At 45.7% G+C, this 15,694-nt stretch overlaps 1 protein-coding gene across 1 annotated transcript; it reads right to left on the reverse strand.

Moving 5' to 3' along the window:
* Window positions 1–593: 593 nt before the first annotated feature.
* LOC121364115 (gamma-aminobutyric acid type B receptor subunit 1-like) lies at window positions 594–15,691 on the reverse strand (the record flags this gene model as incomplete). Its single annotated transcript, XM_041487109.1, has 11 exons — window positions 594–721; window positions 2,747–2,840; window positions 3,690–3,797; window positions 5,500–5,616; window positions 6,334–6,466; window positions 8,900–9,093; window positions 9,682–9,924; window positions 10,456–10,614; window positions 12,433–12,567; window positions 13,231–13,401; window positions 15,557–15,691. Coding segments are annotated over 11 exons (1,617 nt in total), but the record flags the coding sequence as incomplete, so codon positions are not given.
* Window positions 15,692–15,694: the final 3 nt, after the last annotated feature.

A 15,694-nucleotide genomic window follows, 5' to 3' on the forward strand; every position in this document is an offset into this window, starting at 1 on the left:
AGATTTTTGGGCGATTTTATTGAGATTTTTTTTGGGACATTTTGGAGATGATTTTGAATTTTTTGGGGTTTTTTGGGAATGTTTTTGGGAGGTTTTTGGGAATTTTTTGGCATTTTGGGGGGATTTTTTAATTTTTTTTTAAATTTTTGAGGGGATTTTTTGGAAAATTTTTAAAATATATTTTGGGAAAATATTTTTTTGATTTTTGAGATTTTTGGGTGATTTTATTGAGATTTGTTTTGGGACATTTTGGAGATGATTTTGAATTTTCGGGGGGTTTTTGGGAGGTTTTTGGGAATTTGGGGGGATTTTTTAATTTTTTTTTAAATTTTTGAGGGGATTTTTTGGAAAATTTTTAAAATATTTTTTGGGAAAATATTTTTTTGATTTTTGGGTGATTTTATTGAGATTTTTTTGGGGACTTTTTTTTAAAATTTTTTCAGATATTTTAGGGATTTTTTCTTTTTTTTCCCCGATTTTTTGGGGAATTTTTGCTCCTATCTCCCCCCACTCCCCCACTTATTTTTTATTAATTTTTGGAAATTTTTTCTTGACTTTTTTTTTAAATTTTTCGGGAATTTTTTGGGATTTACCGCCACGTTGTAGATGGCCATGCCCACGGCCCGGTGGTCGTTGATTTTTTCCGTGGAGACGCTTTTGGTCTCGTAAGCCAAAAAAATCCCCAAGAGCAGCAGCAGCCCCTTAAATCCGTAAAAAATCCCTGAAAAAATCCGGGAAAAGGAAAAAAAAAATTCATTAAAAAATTCGTTAATTTTTTTATTTATTTAATTTAAAAAAAAAAATTTAATTAAACCAAATTTTGGTTTTATTTTAAGTTAAATTTAATTTAATTTTCTTTAATTTCCACGTAAAATCCCCCAAATTTCTGCCTGAAAATCCCAAAAATTCCACCTAAAATCCCCCAAAATTCTGCCTAAAAATCCCCAAATTTCCACCTGAAAATCCCCCAAAATTCTGCCTAAAATCCCCCAAATTTCTGCCTGAAAATCCCAAAAATTCCACCTAAAATCCCCCAAAATTCTGCCTAAAAATCCCCAAATTTCCACCTGAAAATCCCCCAAAATTCTGCCTAAAATCCCCCAAATTTCTGCCTGAAAATCCCAAAAATTCCACCTAAAATCCCCCAAAATTCTGCCTAAAAATCCCCAAATTTCCACCTGAAAATCCCCCAAAATTCTGCCTAAAATCCCCCAAATTTCTGCCTGAAAATCCCAAAAATTCCACCTAAAATCCCCCAAAATTCTGCCTAAAAATCCCCAAATTTCCACCTGAAAATCCCCCAAAATTCTGCCTAAAATCCCCCAAATTTCTGCCTGAAAATCCCAAAAATTCCACCTAAAATCCCCCAAAATTCTGCCTAAAAATCCCCAAATTTCCACCTGAAAATCCCCCAAAATTCTGCCTAAAATCCCCCAAATTTCTGCCTGAAAATCCCAAAAATTCCACCTAAAATCCCCCAAAATTCTTCTGCCTAAAAATCCCCCAAATTTCCGCCTGAAAAACCCAAAATTTCCACCTGAAAATCCCAAAAATTTCCGCCTGAAAATCCCAGAAATTTCCACCTGAAAATCCCCCAAATTTCCGCCTGAAATTCCCCAAATTTCTGCCTAAAAATCCCAAAAATTTCCACCTAAAATCCCCCAAATTTCCGCCTGAAAAACCCAAAAATTCCACCAAAAAAACCCCCAAATTTCCACCTGAAAATCCCAAAAATTCCACCTAAAATCCCCCAAAATTCTGCCTAAAATCCCCCAAATTTCCGCCTGAAAATCCCAAAAATTTCCACCTGAAAATCCCCCAGAAATTCCACCTGAAAATCCCAAAAATTCCACCTGAAAATCCTCCAAAATTCCACCTGAAAATCCCAAAAATTCCACCTAAAATCCCCAAATTTACCCTAAAATTCCCCAAAAATTCTGCCTGAAAATCCCAAAAATTCCACCTAAAATTCCCAAATTTGCCCTAAAATCCCCCAAAATTCCACCTAAAATCCCCAAATTTCCGCCTGAAAAACCCAAAAATTCCACCTAAAATCCCCCAAAATTCCACCAGGAGCCCCCCAAAATTTTGGGGACCCCCCCAAATTTTCAGGACCCTCCAAAATCCCAGAAATTCCCAAAAATGTCCCTAAAATTCCTCAAAATTCCACCTGAAAATCCCCAAAATTCCACCTGAAAATCCCCAAATTTGACCTGGACCCCAAAAATCCTCTCAAGATCCCCCAAATCCCACCTGAAAATCCCAAAAATTCCACCTAAAAATCCCCAAATTTGCCCTAAAATCCCAAATTTCCACCTAAAAATCAAAAAAATTCCACCTAAAATCCCCAAATTTCCGCCTGAAAATCCCAAAAATTCCACCTAAAATGCCCCAAAATTCCACCAGGAGCCCCCCAAAATTTTGGGGACCCCCCAAATTAAAAATCCCCAAATTCCACCTAAAAATCCCAAATTTCCACCTAAAAATCCCAAAAATTCCACCTAAAAACCCCCAAATTTGCCCTAAAATCCCAAAATTTCCACCTGGACCCCCCCCAAAATTTTGGGGACTGCCCATTTTCCCCATTTCCCCCAAAATCCCACCAGAAATTCCCAAAAATGTCCCTGAAATTCCTCAAATTTCCATCTAAAAATCCCAAAAATTCCACCTAAAAACCCCCAAATTTGCCCTAAAATCCCAAAATTTCCACCTGGACCCCCCCCAAAATTTTGGGGACCCCCCTCACCGAGCCAGGTGTTCATCTTGGTGGAGCTGCAGTGCTCGAGCTGGGGCAGGATGGACACGTCCATGTCCGACTTGGGCTCCTCCTTGGTGAATTCCTGGGGGGAAAACGCCCGGATTTGGGAATTTTGGGGGCGTTTTGGGGATTTTTGGGGTGGTTTGAGGTAGGGAGAGTCAGAAGAACCTCCCAGGAACCCTCAAACACCTCGAGGATCCCTCAAACCCCTGGAGAACCTTCCAGAACCCCCCCAAAAGCCAGGAGAACCTTCCAGAACCCCCCTGAAACACCTGGAGAACCTTCCAGAACCTTCCCAAACACCTCAAGAACCCCTTCAAACCCCTTGAGGAACCCTTAAACACCTGGAGAACTTTCCAGAACCCCCCAAACACCTCGAGGATCCCTCAAACCCCTGGAGAACCTTCCAGAATGCCCCTCAAACCCCTGGAGAACCTTCCAGAACCCCCCTCAAACAGCTCCAGAACCCCCTCAAACCCCTTGAGGAACCCCAAAACACCTCGAGGAGCCCCCAAACCCCCCCAGAACCTTCCATTGGGGATTTTTGGGGTGGTTTGAGGTAGGGAGAGTCAGAAGAACCTCCCAGGAACCCTCAAACACCTGGAGAACCTTCCAGAACCCCCCTCAAACAGCTCCAGAACGCCCTCAAACCCCTTGAGGAACCCCCAAACCCCTGGAGAACCTTCCAGAACCCCCCTCAAACATCTGGAGAACCTTCCAGAACCCCCCAAAAATCCCTGGAGAACCCCTCAAACACCTCCAGAACACCTCGAGAACCTCCCAGGAGCCCCCTCAAACATCTGGAGAACCTTCCAGAACACCCAAAAATCCCTGGAGAGCCCCTCAAACACCTCCAGAACACCTCGAGAACCTCCCAGGAGCCCCCAAACACCTGGAGAACCTTCCAGAACCCCCAGAGAAGCCCCCAGACCTCGATGGTGCGGTGCAGGGGGTCCACGATCTGCCACACGCTCAGCGTGACGACGTCGAAGGCCACCAGGCCCCCCACGGTGGCGTAGAGCTTCCAGGGCTCCAGGCTCTGCAGGGAATTCCGTGTCACCAACCGGGAATTCCGGTGTCACCCAACCGGGAATTCCGGTGTCACCCGAGTAGGAATTCCGTGTCACCAACCGGGAATTCTGGTGTCACCCAACCGGGAATTCCGGTGTCACCCGAGTAGGAATTCCGGTGTCACCCAACCGGGAATTCCGGTGTCACCGACCGGGAATTTCCACCACCGGTGACCAGGAATTCTGGTGTCACCCAACTGGGAATTCCGGTGTCTGGCGTAGAGCTTCCAGGGCTCCAGGCTCTGGAGGGAATTCCGTGTCACCAACCGGGAATTCCGGTGTCACCCAACCGGGAATTCCGGTGTCACCCGAGTAGGAATTCCGTGTCACCCAACTGGGAATTTCAATGTCACCCAACCGGGAATTCCGGTGTCATCGACCGGGAATTTCCACCACCGGTGACCAGGAATTCTGGTGTCACCCAACTGGGAATTCCGGTGTCACCGACTGGGAATTCCCGGTGAGTGACAATGGAAATTCCTGTTCACCAATGGTGGAAATTCCCAGTCGGTGACACCGGAATTCCCAGTTGGTGACACAGGAATTCCCGGTCACTGATACCAAGGAGAACACCCAAATCCCAAAGGAACACCCGGATCCCAACACCCAAATCCCCAAAAACCACACCCACATTCCAAGGGAACACCTGGATTCCAACAATATCAACCCCAAGGGAACACCTGGATCCCAAAAGAACAGCCGGATCCCAAAGAAACACCCGAATCCCAACACCCAAATCCCTAAAAACCACACCCACATTCCAAGGGAACACCAAGATCCCAAAGAACCCCCGGATCCCAACAACCTGAACCCCAATGGAACCCCTGGATCCCAACACCCAGATCCCCAAAAGAACATCTGGATCCCAAAGAACACCTGCACCCTAAGGGAACACCCGGATCACAACAACCTCAACCCCAAAGGAACACCTGGATATCAATGGAACCCTCAGATCCCAACACCCAAATCCCAAAAAAACCACACCTGGATCCCAAAGGAACACCCAGATCCCAAAAGAACACCCGGATCCCAAAGGAACACTCGGACCCCAAAGGAACACCCAGATCCCAACACCCAAATCCCCAAAAACCACACCCGGATCCCAAAGGAACACTCAGATCCCAAAGAACACCTGGACCCTAAGGGAACACCCGGCTCACAACAACCTCAACCCCAAAGGAACACCCGGATCCCAAAGGAACACCTGGATCCCAACACCCAAATCCAAAAGGAACACCTGGATCCGAAGGGAACACCCGGATCCCAAAGGGACACGGACCCCAAGGGAACACCCAGCTCACAACAACCTCAACCCCAAAGGAACACCCGGATCCCAAAGGAACACCTGGATCCCAACACCCAAACCCAAAAGGAACACCCAGATCCCAAAGAATACCCAGATCCCAACACCCAAATCCCAGAGGAACACCCAGATCCCAAAGGAACACCTGGATCCCAAGGGAACACCCGGATCCCAAAGGGACACGGACCCCAAGGGAACACCCAGCTCACAACAACCTCAACCCCAACGGAACACCCAGATCCCAACACCCAAATCCCAACAAACCACACCCGCATCCCGATGGAAAACCCCACCCAAACCAACCCCCAAATCCCAACAACAACACCACCCCTCCGCCTGTTCCCCCGGGAATTCCCGGCAGTTCTCGCCTTCCGCTTGTCCTTTTTGTCGTCCTTCTTGGTGAAGACGGTGTGCACCCACCAGATCTTGGTGAACATGCTGCCGTAGGCCAGGCTGAAGCCCAGCCCCAACAGCCACAGCCGCGCCTGTTGGAAAACAACAGTCGGAAAACGCCGCAACAGTTGGAAATCCAGCCAGGAACAGTCAGAAACAATCAGAGGAGGAACAATCGGAATGGAAAGAAACAGTTGGTAACAATCAGAGGAACAACCAGAGCTGAACCCAGGAAATTAGAACAACCAGAGCAGGAACAGTCGACATCACCGTTCCCGGCTGGATTTCCAACTGTTCTGGTTGTTCCTGACTGTTTCTTTCCTTTCCTGGTGGTGTCTCCGCCTGTTCCCCTGCCTGTTCCCGTCCCATTTCCCTCTTCTGTGCCTGTTCCTCCATCTGTTCCTCCGCCTGTTCACCCTCTCTGCCTGTTCCTCTGCCTATTTTTCTGCCTGTTCCTCTGCTTGTTCCTATGCCATTTTCTTGTTCCTCCGCCTGTTCCTTTGCCTGTTCCTCCACCTGTTCCTCCTCCTGTTCCCATCCCATTTTCTCCCCTCTCCGCCTGTTCCCACTCCATTTTCGTGTTCCTCTGCCTGTTCCCATTGAATTTTTCCCCCTCTCTGCCTGTTCCTCTGCCTGTTCCCATCCCATTTTCTCCCCTTTCTGCCTGTTCCCACCCCATTTCCCTGTTCCTCCGCCTGTTCCTCTGCCTGTTCCCACCCCACTCCCCCATTCCTCTGACTCTTCCCACCCCCTTTCCTCCTCTCAGCCTGTTCCTCCGCCTGTTCCTCCGCCTGTTCCCGCGTCCCCACCTGGCAGACGAAGGGGAACAGCCCAGGCCCGATGTGGTACCCGTCGAGCCCCAGCGGGAAGACGGCGGCGAGCGCCAGGGTACAACCGACGGCCGTCATGTTGTTCAGGTAGGGCTGGGAATTCTGGATGTACCTGCAACAACCGGAAACGGCAACACCCGGACGCGCCCGGGGTGCCCAGATGACAGCATCACTCTCAGGGTGACAACGGCTTTTTTCCCTTTTTCCCAGAATTTTCCCAAATTTTTCCCAGAATTTTCCCCAATTTTTCCTGAGTATTCTCCCTTTTTCCCAGATTTTTTCCCAAATTTTCCTAGAATTTCTCCAAATTTTCCCCCTAATTTTTCCCAATTTTCCCAAATTTTTCCCAGAATTTTCCCCAATTTTTCCTGAGTTTTCTCCCTTTTTCCCAGAATTTTCCCAAATTTTTCCCAGAATTTTCCCCAATTTTTCCTGAGTATTCTCCCTTTTTCCCAGATTTTTTCCCAAATTTTCCCAGAATTTCTCCAAATTTTTCCCCTAATTTTTCCCAATTTTTCCCAGAATGTTTCCTGATTTTTCCCAGAATTTTTCCCAGTTCTTACCCAAATTTTTCCCCATTTCCCCCCCAGTTTTTCCAATTTTTCCCAGAATTTTTCCAAATTTTCCCCAATTTTTCCCAAATTTTTTCCCCATTTTTCCCAGAATTTTCCCCAATTTTTCCTGAGCTTTCTCCATTTTTCCCCTAATTTTTCCCAGAATGTTTCCAAATTTTCCCACTAATTTTTCCCAATTTTTCCCAGAAATTTTCCCAATTTTTCCCCAAATTTTCCCTTTCTTGGTCCCATTTTTTCCCCATTTTTTTCCAACTTTTCCCAATTTTCCCCCAATTTTTCCCCCCTTTCCCTCCCAATTTTCCCAAATTTCCCCCAAATTTTTCTCTTTTTTTTCCTAATTTTTTCCTATTTTCCCCAATTTTTTCCTTTTTTTCCCCAACTTTTTCCCTTTTCTCCTCCCATGTTCCCTCCCCATTTTCTCCCATTCTTCCTCATTTTTTCTGTGATTTTTTTCCATTTTCCCCCCTATTTTCCCCATTTTTGTCCCATTCCCCCCAAATTTTTTTCCCAATTTTCCCCCATTTTCCCCCAATTTTTCTTCTTTTTTCCTTTCATTTTCCCCTCATTTTTCCCCAGTTTTCCCCCAATTTTTCCCAATTTTTCCCAATTTTTTCCTTTTTCTCCCCCCATGTTTTCCCCATTTTCCCCCCCATTTTCCCCCAGATTTTCCTTTTTTTTTGTCCCATTTCCCCCCAATTTTTCCCCAATTTTTTTCCCTTTTTTTGTCCCATTTTCCCCAATTTTTCCCCAATTTTCTGCCATTTCCACCCAATTTTTCCCCAATTTTTTCCCTTTTTCCCCATCCCATTTTTCCCCCAATTTTCCCTCCCATTTTTCCCAATTTTTCCCCCAATTTTCCCCCAATTTTTCCCTATTTTTTCCCCAATTTTTCCCCCTATTTTTCCCCATTTCTGTCCCATTTTCACCCAAATTTTCCCCAATTTCCCCCCAATTTTTCCCCAATTTTCCCCAATTTTTCCCAAATTCCCAAAATTTCCCCATTTTTCCTGATTTCCCCCGTTTCTCACCGATCCATTTAAAAAATTCAGGAATTTGGGAACATCCAGAAGGATTTTCCATAATTTTCATCATTTTCCTCCTTTTTTTTTCTCTTTTTTTCCCCATTTTTTCTAGTTTTCCCCCATTTTTTCCCAATTTTTTGCCCAATTTTTCCCCATTTTTCCCCCCAATTTTCCCCAATTTTTTCCCTTTCTTGGTCCCATTTTCTCCTGTTTTTCCCCCATTTTTTTTGCCCAATTTTTCCCTTTTTCCCCCATTTTCCCCCCCAATTTTCCCCAATTTTTTTCCCTTTCTTGGTCCCATTTTTTCCCCATTTTTTTCCAACTTTTCCCAATTTTCCCCCAATTTTTCCCCCCTTTCCCTCCCAATTTTCCCAAATTTCCCCCAAATTTTTCTCTTTTTTTTCCTAATTTTTTCCCATTTCCCCCAATTTTTTCCTTTTTTTCCCCAACTTTTTCCCTTTTCTCCTCCCATGTTCCCTCCCCATTTTCTCCCATTCTTCCTCATTTTTTCTGTGATTTTTTTCGACAGGTGACAAGGGACAGGTGACAATGAGACAGGTGACATCTTGGGGACACCAGGATACGTGACAATGGGACAGGTGACACTGGACAGGTGACACCAGGACTGGTGACACCAGGACAGGTGACACTGGACAGGTGACAAGGGACAGGTGACACCCAGATAGGCGACACCTTGGAGGCACCAGGACAGGTGACACCCGCACAGGTGACACCAGGACAGGTGACAAGGGAGAGGTGACACCTTCAGAACGCCCTCACAGATGACACCCGCACAGGTGACACCAGAACAGGTGACAAGGGACAGGTGACAATGGGACAGGTGACACCTTGGGGACACTGGGATAGATGACACCAGGACAGGTGACAATGGACAGGTGACACTGGCACAGGTGACACCTGGCAGTGGCACTGGTGACTCTTGGGCACAAGTGGTGGAGGCAGAGGGGGTTGGTGGCACCTGAAGGTCCCTCAATGTCACCTGAAGGTCCTTCAGTGTCACCCGGAGGTCCCTCAGTGCCACCCAGCGTTGTCCCCCCGTCCCCCGCTGTCCCCTCACCTTGGAGCTGCTCGATGAGGGTCCAGGCCATGCGGGAGCCGCTGGCGTCGAACACGACGTGGCCCTGGAGGGGACACGGGGACAGCGTTGGGGACACCCCGGTGACATCCTCAGTGTCACCTCCACCCAAAGGTGAATTTTGGGGCCACATTTTTGAGGAATCCCCACCAAAAATGAAGATTTGGTGTCACCTCCACCCAAATCTGACCATTTATTGACACTTTTAATGTCACCTCCACCCAAATATGAATTTTGGTGACACTTCTGATGTCACCTCCAACCAAAGATGAATTTTGGGGCCACATTTTTGAGGAATCCCCACCAAAAATGAAGATTTGGTGTCACCTCCACCCAAAGACGAATTTTAGGACCCACCCCTCGATGTCACCTCCAATCAAAGATGAATTTTGGGGCCACATTTTTGAGAAACTTCCACCCAAAATGAAGATTTGATGTCACCTCCACCCAAATCTGACTTTTAGAACCCCTCTTGATGTCACCTCCACCCAAATCTGAATTTTGGGGTCACATTTCTGAGGAACCTCCACCCAAAATGAAGATTTGGTGCCACCTCCACCCAAATCTGACTTTCAGAACCCTCCTTGATGTCACCTCCACCCCAGGCCGGATTTCGGTGGCACCGGCGACGCACCGAGACGCCCTCGAAGGCCGAGGAGTTGAGGGCCCGGTAGATCTCGTCCGTTATGGTCTTGTTGTTGTAGTTGAACTCATCCAGCCCCACCCCTTGCTTGGCCAACTCTTGGGCCGTCTTGTTGAGCGCCAAGGCCAAGGCCCAGATGGCGTCGTAGGCCAACGGCGCCTCCTGGTAGCCACCGGTCTCCTTGGGGTTGTTGCCCAGCCTCTTCTCCAGCTTGTCGATGAATTCTTGGGACGTCTGGTGGACAACGCCCAACGGTGAGCCAACGGTTGGGTTGGAGACCACTCAACGTTCACCCAAAGTTGACCCAATGGTTGGGTTGGAGACCACCCAAGGTTGATTCAAAGTTGACCTAATGGTTGGGTTAGAGACCACCCAATGCTTACCCAATGTTGACCCAATGCTTCCATTAGAGACCACCCAAAGTCAACCCAATGTTGACTCAATGGTTGGGTTGGAGACCACCCAAGGTCAACCCAATGTTGACTCAGTGGTTGGGTTGGAGACCACCCAAGGTTGACCCAATGTTGACCCAATGGTTGAGTTGGAGACCATCCAACTTTGACCCAATGGTTGAGTTGGAGACCACCCAAGGTTTGTGTTGGAGACCACCCAAGGTTGACCCAAAGGTTGGGTTGGAGACCACCCAAAGTTGACCCAACAATTGGGTTGGTCAACACTCAACATTGACTCAATATTGACCCAATGGTTGGGTTGGTCAACACCCAATATTGACCCAACAGTTGGGTTGGCCACCACCCAACGGACCTCCTCGGTCTGCTGGATGGTGGCGATCTTGGTCCAGCCCCACTTCTTGAAGAGCTGGACGCGCGTGGGGTTGTGCAGCGTGGCCGACGGGTGCGTGCGGAAAAACGTCGGGAAGCGCTGGCGGTTGGAGAGCGCCGGCGAGCTGGAGCCGTAGGAAAGCTGGGGGAAGAATTCCCCCCAAAATTTGGGATTTTTTTGGGATTTTTTGGGGATTTTTGGGGATTTTTTTTAGATTTTTTTTTAGATTTTTTTGGGATTTTTTTAAGGATTTTTGGGGGATTTTTCTGGGATTTTGAGGGATTTTTGGGGGGGATTTGTGGGGGTTTTTTTGGCAGTTTTTGGGAAATTGGGGATTTTGGGGTGGGAATTTTGGGGATTTGGGAATGGGAATTGTTGGGATTTTGGGATTGTGGGAATTTGGGGATGGGAATTTGGGGAATTTTGGGAATCAGAATTTGGAGATTTGGGGTGGGGATTTTGGGGATTTGGGAATTGTGGAAATCTGGGAATGGTGGGAATGTTTGGAGTTTGGGAATGGTGGGAATTTGGGAATTGTGGGAATGGGAATTTTGGGGATTGTGAGAATTTGGGAATTGTGGGAATTTTGGGAATTTGGGAATTATGGGAATGGGAAGAGGAATTTTGGGGATTTTGGAGATTGTGAGAATTTGGGAATGGTGGGAATTTGGGGATGGGAATTTTGGAATGTGGGAATTACGGGAATTTGGGAATGGTGGGGATTTGGGGATGGGAATTTTGGGGATTTCGGGTGGGGATTTTGGGAATGGGAATTGTTCGGATTTTGGGGGTTTTGGGATTTTAGGAATTGTGGGGATTTGGGAATGGGAATTGTGGGAATTGTGGGGATTAGGGATTTGGGAATGGTGAGGATTTTGGGAATTTGGGGATTTTGGGGGTTTGGGGATTTTGAGGGAATGGGAATTGTTGGAATTTTTGGGATTTGGGAATTTTGGGAGTGGGAATTTTGGGAGGTTGGGAATGGGAAGGAGAATTTTGGGAATTTTAGGAATGGGAATGGTGGGAATGAGGGTGATGAGAACAACCTGGGAGTGACAGGAAAAATCTGGGAACAACAGAGGAGGAACAACGTGGGAATGTCGGGAATGTCCTGGGAATGACAGGAAAAATCTGGGAGTGGCAACCTGGGAGTGACAGGAAGAACCCCCCCAAAATCCCAAAAATTCCCCCCCAAAAAAATTCCCAAAAGATCGGTAAATAGTCCAAAAACTTTTTATTTTATTAAAAAAAATTACAAGAAAATGTTATTTTTAATTTTTTTTAAATCCCCCAAAAATCTCCCCAAAATGCCAAATATTCCCCCCCAAAATTCCCAAAATATTCCAAAATCATTTTGAAAAATAAAAAAGTGTTTTAAAAATCCCCCCAAATTCACAAAAATTCCCCAAAATACTCTTGCAAAAAATCCCCCCAAAACACCCCAAAAAAATCCCCAAAAATTCTTTAAAAAATTGCCCAAAAATCCAGAAAATGTCCCCCAAAATCCCTCAAAAATTAAAGAAAAAAATTCAAGAAAACCCCCCCCAATAAATCATCCCCAAAAATCTTCAAAAATTTAAAAAACCCCAAAAATTGATAAAATCCCCAATAAAAGCCCCAAAAAAATCCCCCCAAAATTTGCCCACCAAAAAATCCCCCAAAAAAATCCTTCATAAAATAAAAAAACACCCAAAAAATCCAGAAAATCCCCACCCAAAAAGCCAAAAAACTCAGAATATCCCCCCAAAAAAATCCAGAAAATTCCCTGAAAAAAATCCCCAAAAATTCTTCTAAAAATACCCCAAAAATTCTTCTACAAATCCAAATTAAAATGCAAAAAACCCCTGGAAAAATCCCAAAAAAATCTTTAAAAATCCCCAAAAATCCCAAAAAAATTCCCCAAAAAAATCCCACACCAAAAAATTCCCAAATTTTCCCCAAAATTCCCGAATTTCTCACCACGGTGACGTTCCAGATCCGGGCGGCCTCGGCCACCAGGGTGGAGACGCTGGAGCAGCCGGGCATGAGGATGATCTTGAACGGGAGGTTGTAGAGCAGCTCGTAGAGGAGCTTGGTGGCCTGGCCGGGGTCACACTGAGGGGACAATTGGGGACAATCCCAGTTCAACCAGTAACTCCCAGTTCGTCAGTCGGACTCTGAGGGTGTTTTTGGGGGTTCCTACCGAGGTGAATTTGGGAACCACCAACGACAACTTGAGGGTCACCAAGGAGGATTTTGGGAACACCAAGGAGGATTTTGGGAACACCAAGGAGGATTTTGGAACCACCAAAGCAGAATTGGGATTTTTTGGAATTCCAGGACCGACTCGGACACCGGGATGGTTTCGGGGCGTCAGTCGGACTCTGAGGGTGTTTTTGGGGTTCCTACCGAGGTGAATTTGGGGGCCACCAAAGACAATCTGAGGTCACCAAGGAGAATTTTGGGAACACCAAGGAGGATTTTGGGGCTGCCAAAGCCCAGGATGGACTTGGACACCGGGATGGATTTTGGGGCGTCAGTCGGACTCTGAGGGCGTTTTTGGGGTTCCTACTGAGGTGCATTTGGGAGCCACCAACGACAACTTGAGGGTCACCAAGGAGGATTTTGGGAACACCAAGGAGGATTTTGGGACCACCAAGGAGGATTTTGGAACCACCAAAGCAGAATTGGGATTTTTTGGAATTCCAGGACCGACTCGGACACCGGGACGGTTTCGGGGTGTCAGTCGGACTCCGAGGGTGTTTTTGGGGTTCCTACCGAGGTGAAGACCTCCTCGGTCTGCTGGATGGTGGCGATCTTGGTCCAGCCCCACTTCTTGAAGAGCTGGACGCGCGTGGGGTTGTGCAGCGTGGCCGACGGGTGCGTGCGGAAAAACGTCGGGAAGCGCTGGCGGTTGGAGAGCGCCGGCGAGCTGGAGCCGTAGGAAAGCTGGGGGAAGAATTCCCCCCAAAATTTGGGATTTTTTTGGGATTTTTTGGGGATTTTTGGGGATTTTTTTTAGATTTTTTTTTAGATTTTTTTGGGATTTTTTTAAGGATTTTTGGGGGATTTTTCTGGGATTTTGAGGGATTTTTGGGGGGGATTTGTGGGGGTTTTTTTGGCAGTTTTTGGGAAATTGGGGATTTTGGGGTGGGAATTTTGGGGATTTGGGAATGGGAATTGTTGGGATTTTGGGATTGTGGGAATTTGGGGATGGGAATTTGGGGAATTTTGGGAATCAGAATTTGGAGATTTGGGGTGGGGATTTTGGGGATTTGGGAATTGTGGAAATTTGGGAATGGTGGGAATGTTTGGAGTTTGGGAATGGTGGGAATTTGGGAATTGTGGGAATGGGAATTTTGGGGATTGTGAGAATTTGGGAATTGTGGGAATTTTGGGAATTTGGGAATTATGGGAATGGGAAGAGGAATTTTGGGGATTTTGGAGATTGTGAGAATTTGGGAATGGTGGGAATTTGGGGATGGGAATTTTGGAATGTGGGAATTACGGGAATTTGGGAATGGTGGGGATTTGGGGATGGGAATTTTGGGGATTTCGGGTGGGGATTTTGGGAATGGGAATTGTTCGGATTTTGGGGGTTTTGGGATTTTAGGAATTGTGGGGATTTGGGAATGGGAATTGTGGGAATTGTGGGGATTAGGGATTTGGGAATGGTGAGGATTTTGGGAATTTGGGGATTTTGGGGGTTTGGGGATTTTGAGGGAATGGGAATTGTTGGAATTTTTGGGATTTGGGAATTTTGGGAGTGGGAATTTTGGGAGGTTGGGAATGGGAAGGAGAATTTTGGGAATTTTAGGAATGGGAATGGTGGGAATGAGGGTGATGAGAACAACCTGGGAGTGACAGGAAAAATCTGGGAACAACAGAGGAGGAACAACGTGGGAATGTCGGGAATGTCCTGGGAATGACAGGAAAAATCTGGGAGTGGCAACCTGGGAGTGACAGGAAGAACCCCCCCCAAAATCCCAAAAATTCCCCCCCAAAAAAATTCCCAAAAGATCGGTAAATAGTCCAAAAACTTTTTATTTTATTAAAAAAAATTACAAGAAAATGTTATTTTTAATTTTTTTTAAATCCCCCAAAAATCTCCCCAAAATGCCAAATATTCCCCCCCAAAATTCCCAAAATATTCCAAAATCATTTTGAAAAATCAAAAAGTGTTTTAAAAATCCCCCCAAATTCACAAAAATTCCCCAAAATACTCTTGCAAAAAATCCCCCCAAAACACCCCAAAAAAATCCCCAAAAATTCTTTAAAAAATTGCCCAAAAATCCAGAAAATGTCCCCCAAAATCCCTCAAAAATTAAAGAAAAAAATTCAAGAAAACCCCCCCAATAAATCATCCCCAAAAATCTTCAAAAATTTAAAAAAACCCAAAAATTGATAAAATCCCCAATAAAAGCCCCAAAAAAATCCCCCCAAAATTTGCCCACCAAAAAATCCCCCAAAAAATAAAGTGTTTTAAAAATCCCCCCAAATTCACAAAAATTCCCCAAAATACTCTCGCAAAAAATCCCCCCAAAACACCCCAAAAAATCCCAAAAAATTCTTTAAAAAATTGCCCAAAAATCCAGAAAATCTCCCCCAAAATCCCTCAAAAATTAAAGAAAAAAATTCAAGAAAACCCCCCCCAATAAATCATCCCCAAAAATCTTCAAAAATTTAAAAAACCCCAAAAATTCTTCTACAAATCCAAATTAAAATGCAAAAAACCCCTGGAAAAATCCCAAAAAATTTTTTAAAAATTTCCCAAAAAACCCGAAAAAGTTCCCCCAAAATCCCCCAAAAAATCCTTCATAAAATAAAAAAACACCCAAAAAATCCAGAAAATCCCCACCCAAAAAGCCAAAAAACTCAGAATATCCCCCCAAAAAAATCCAGAAAATTCCCTGAAAAAAATCCCCAAAAATTCTTCTAAAAATACCCCAAAAATTCTTCTACAAATCCAAATTAAAATGCAAAAAACCCCTGGAAAAATCCCAAAAAAATCTTTAAAAATCCCCAAAAATCCCAAAAAAATTCCCCAAAAAAATCCCACACCAAAAAATTCCCAAATTTTCCCCAAAATTCCCGAATTTCTCACCACGGTGACGTTCCAGATCCGGGCGGCCTCGGCCACCAGGGTGGAGACGCTGGAGCAGCCGGGCATGAGGATGATCTTGAACGGGAGGTTGTAGAGCAGCTCGTAGAGGAGCTTGGTGGCCTGGCCGGGGTCACACTG

Source organism: Pyrgilauda ruficollis, unplaced genomic scaffold (genome assembly GCF_017590135.1).
Source record: "Pyrgilauda ruficollis isolate IOZ18807 unplaced genomic scaffold, ASM1759013v1 scaffold796, whole genome shotgun sequence".
Classification (NCBI taxonomy): domain Eukaryota; kingdom Metazoa; phylum Chordata; class Aves; order Passeriformes; family Passeridae; genus Pyrgilauda; species Pyrgilauda ruficollis.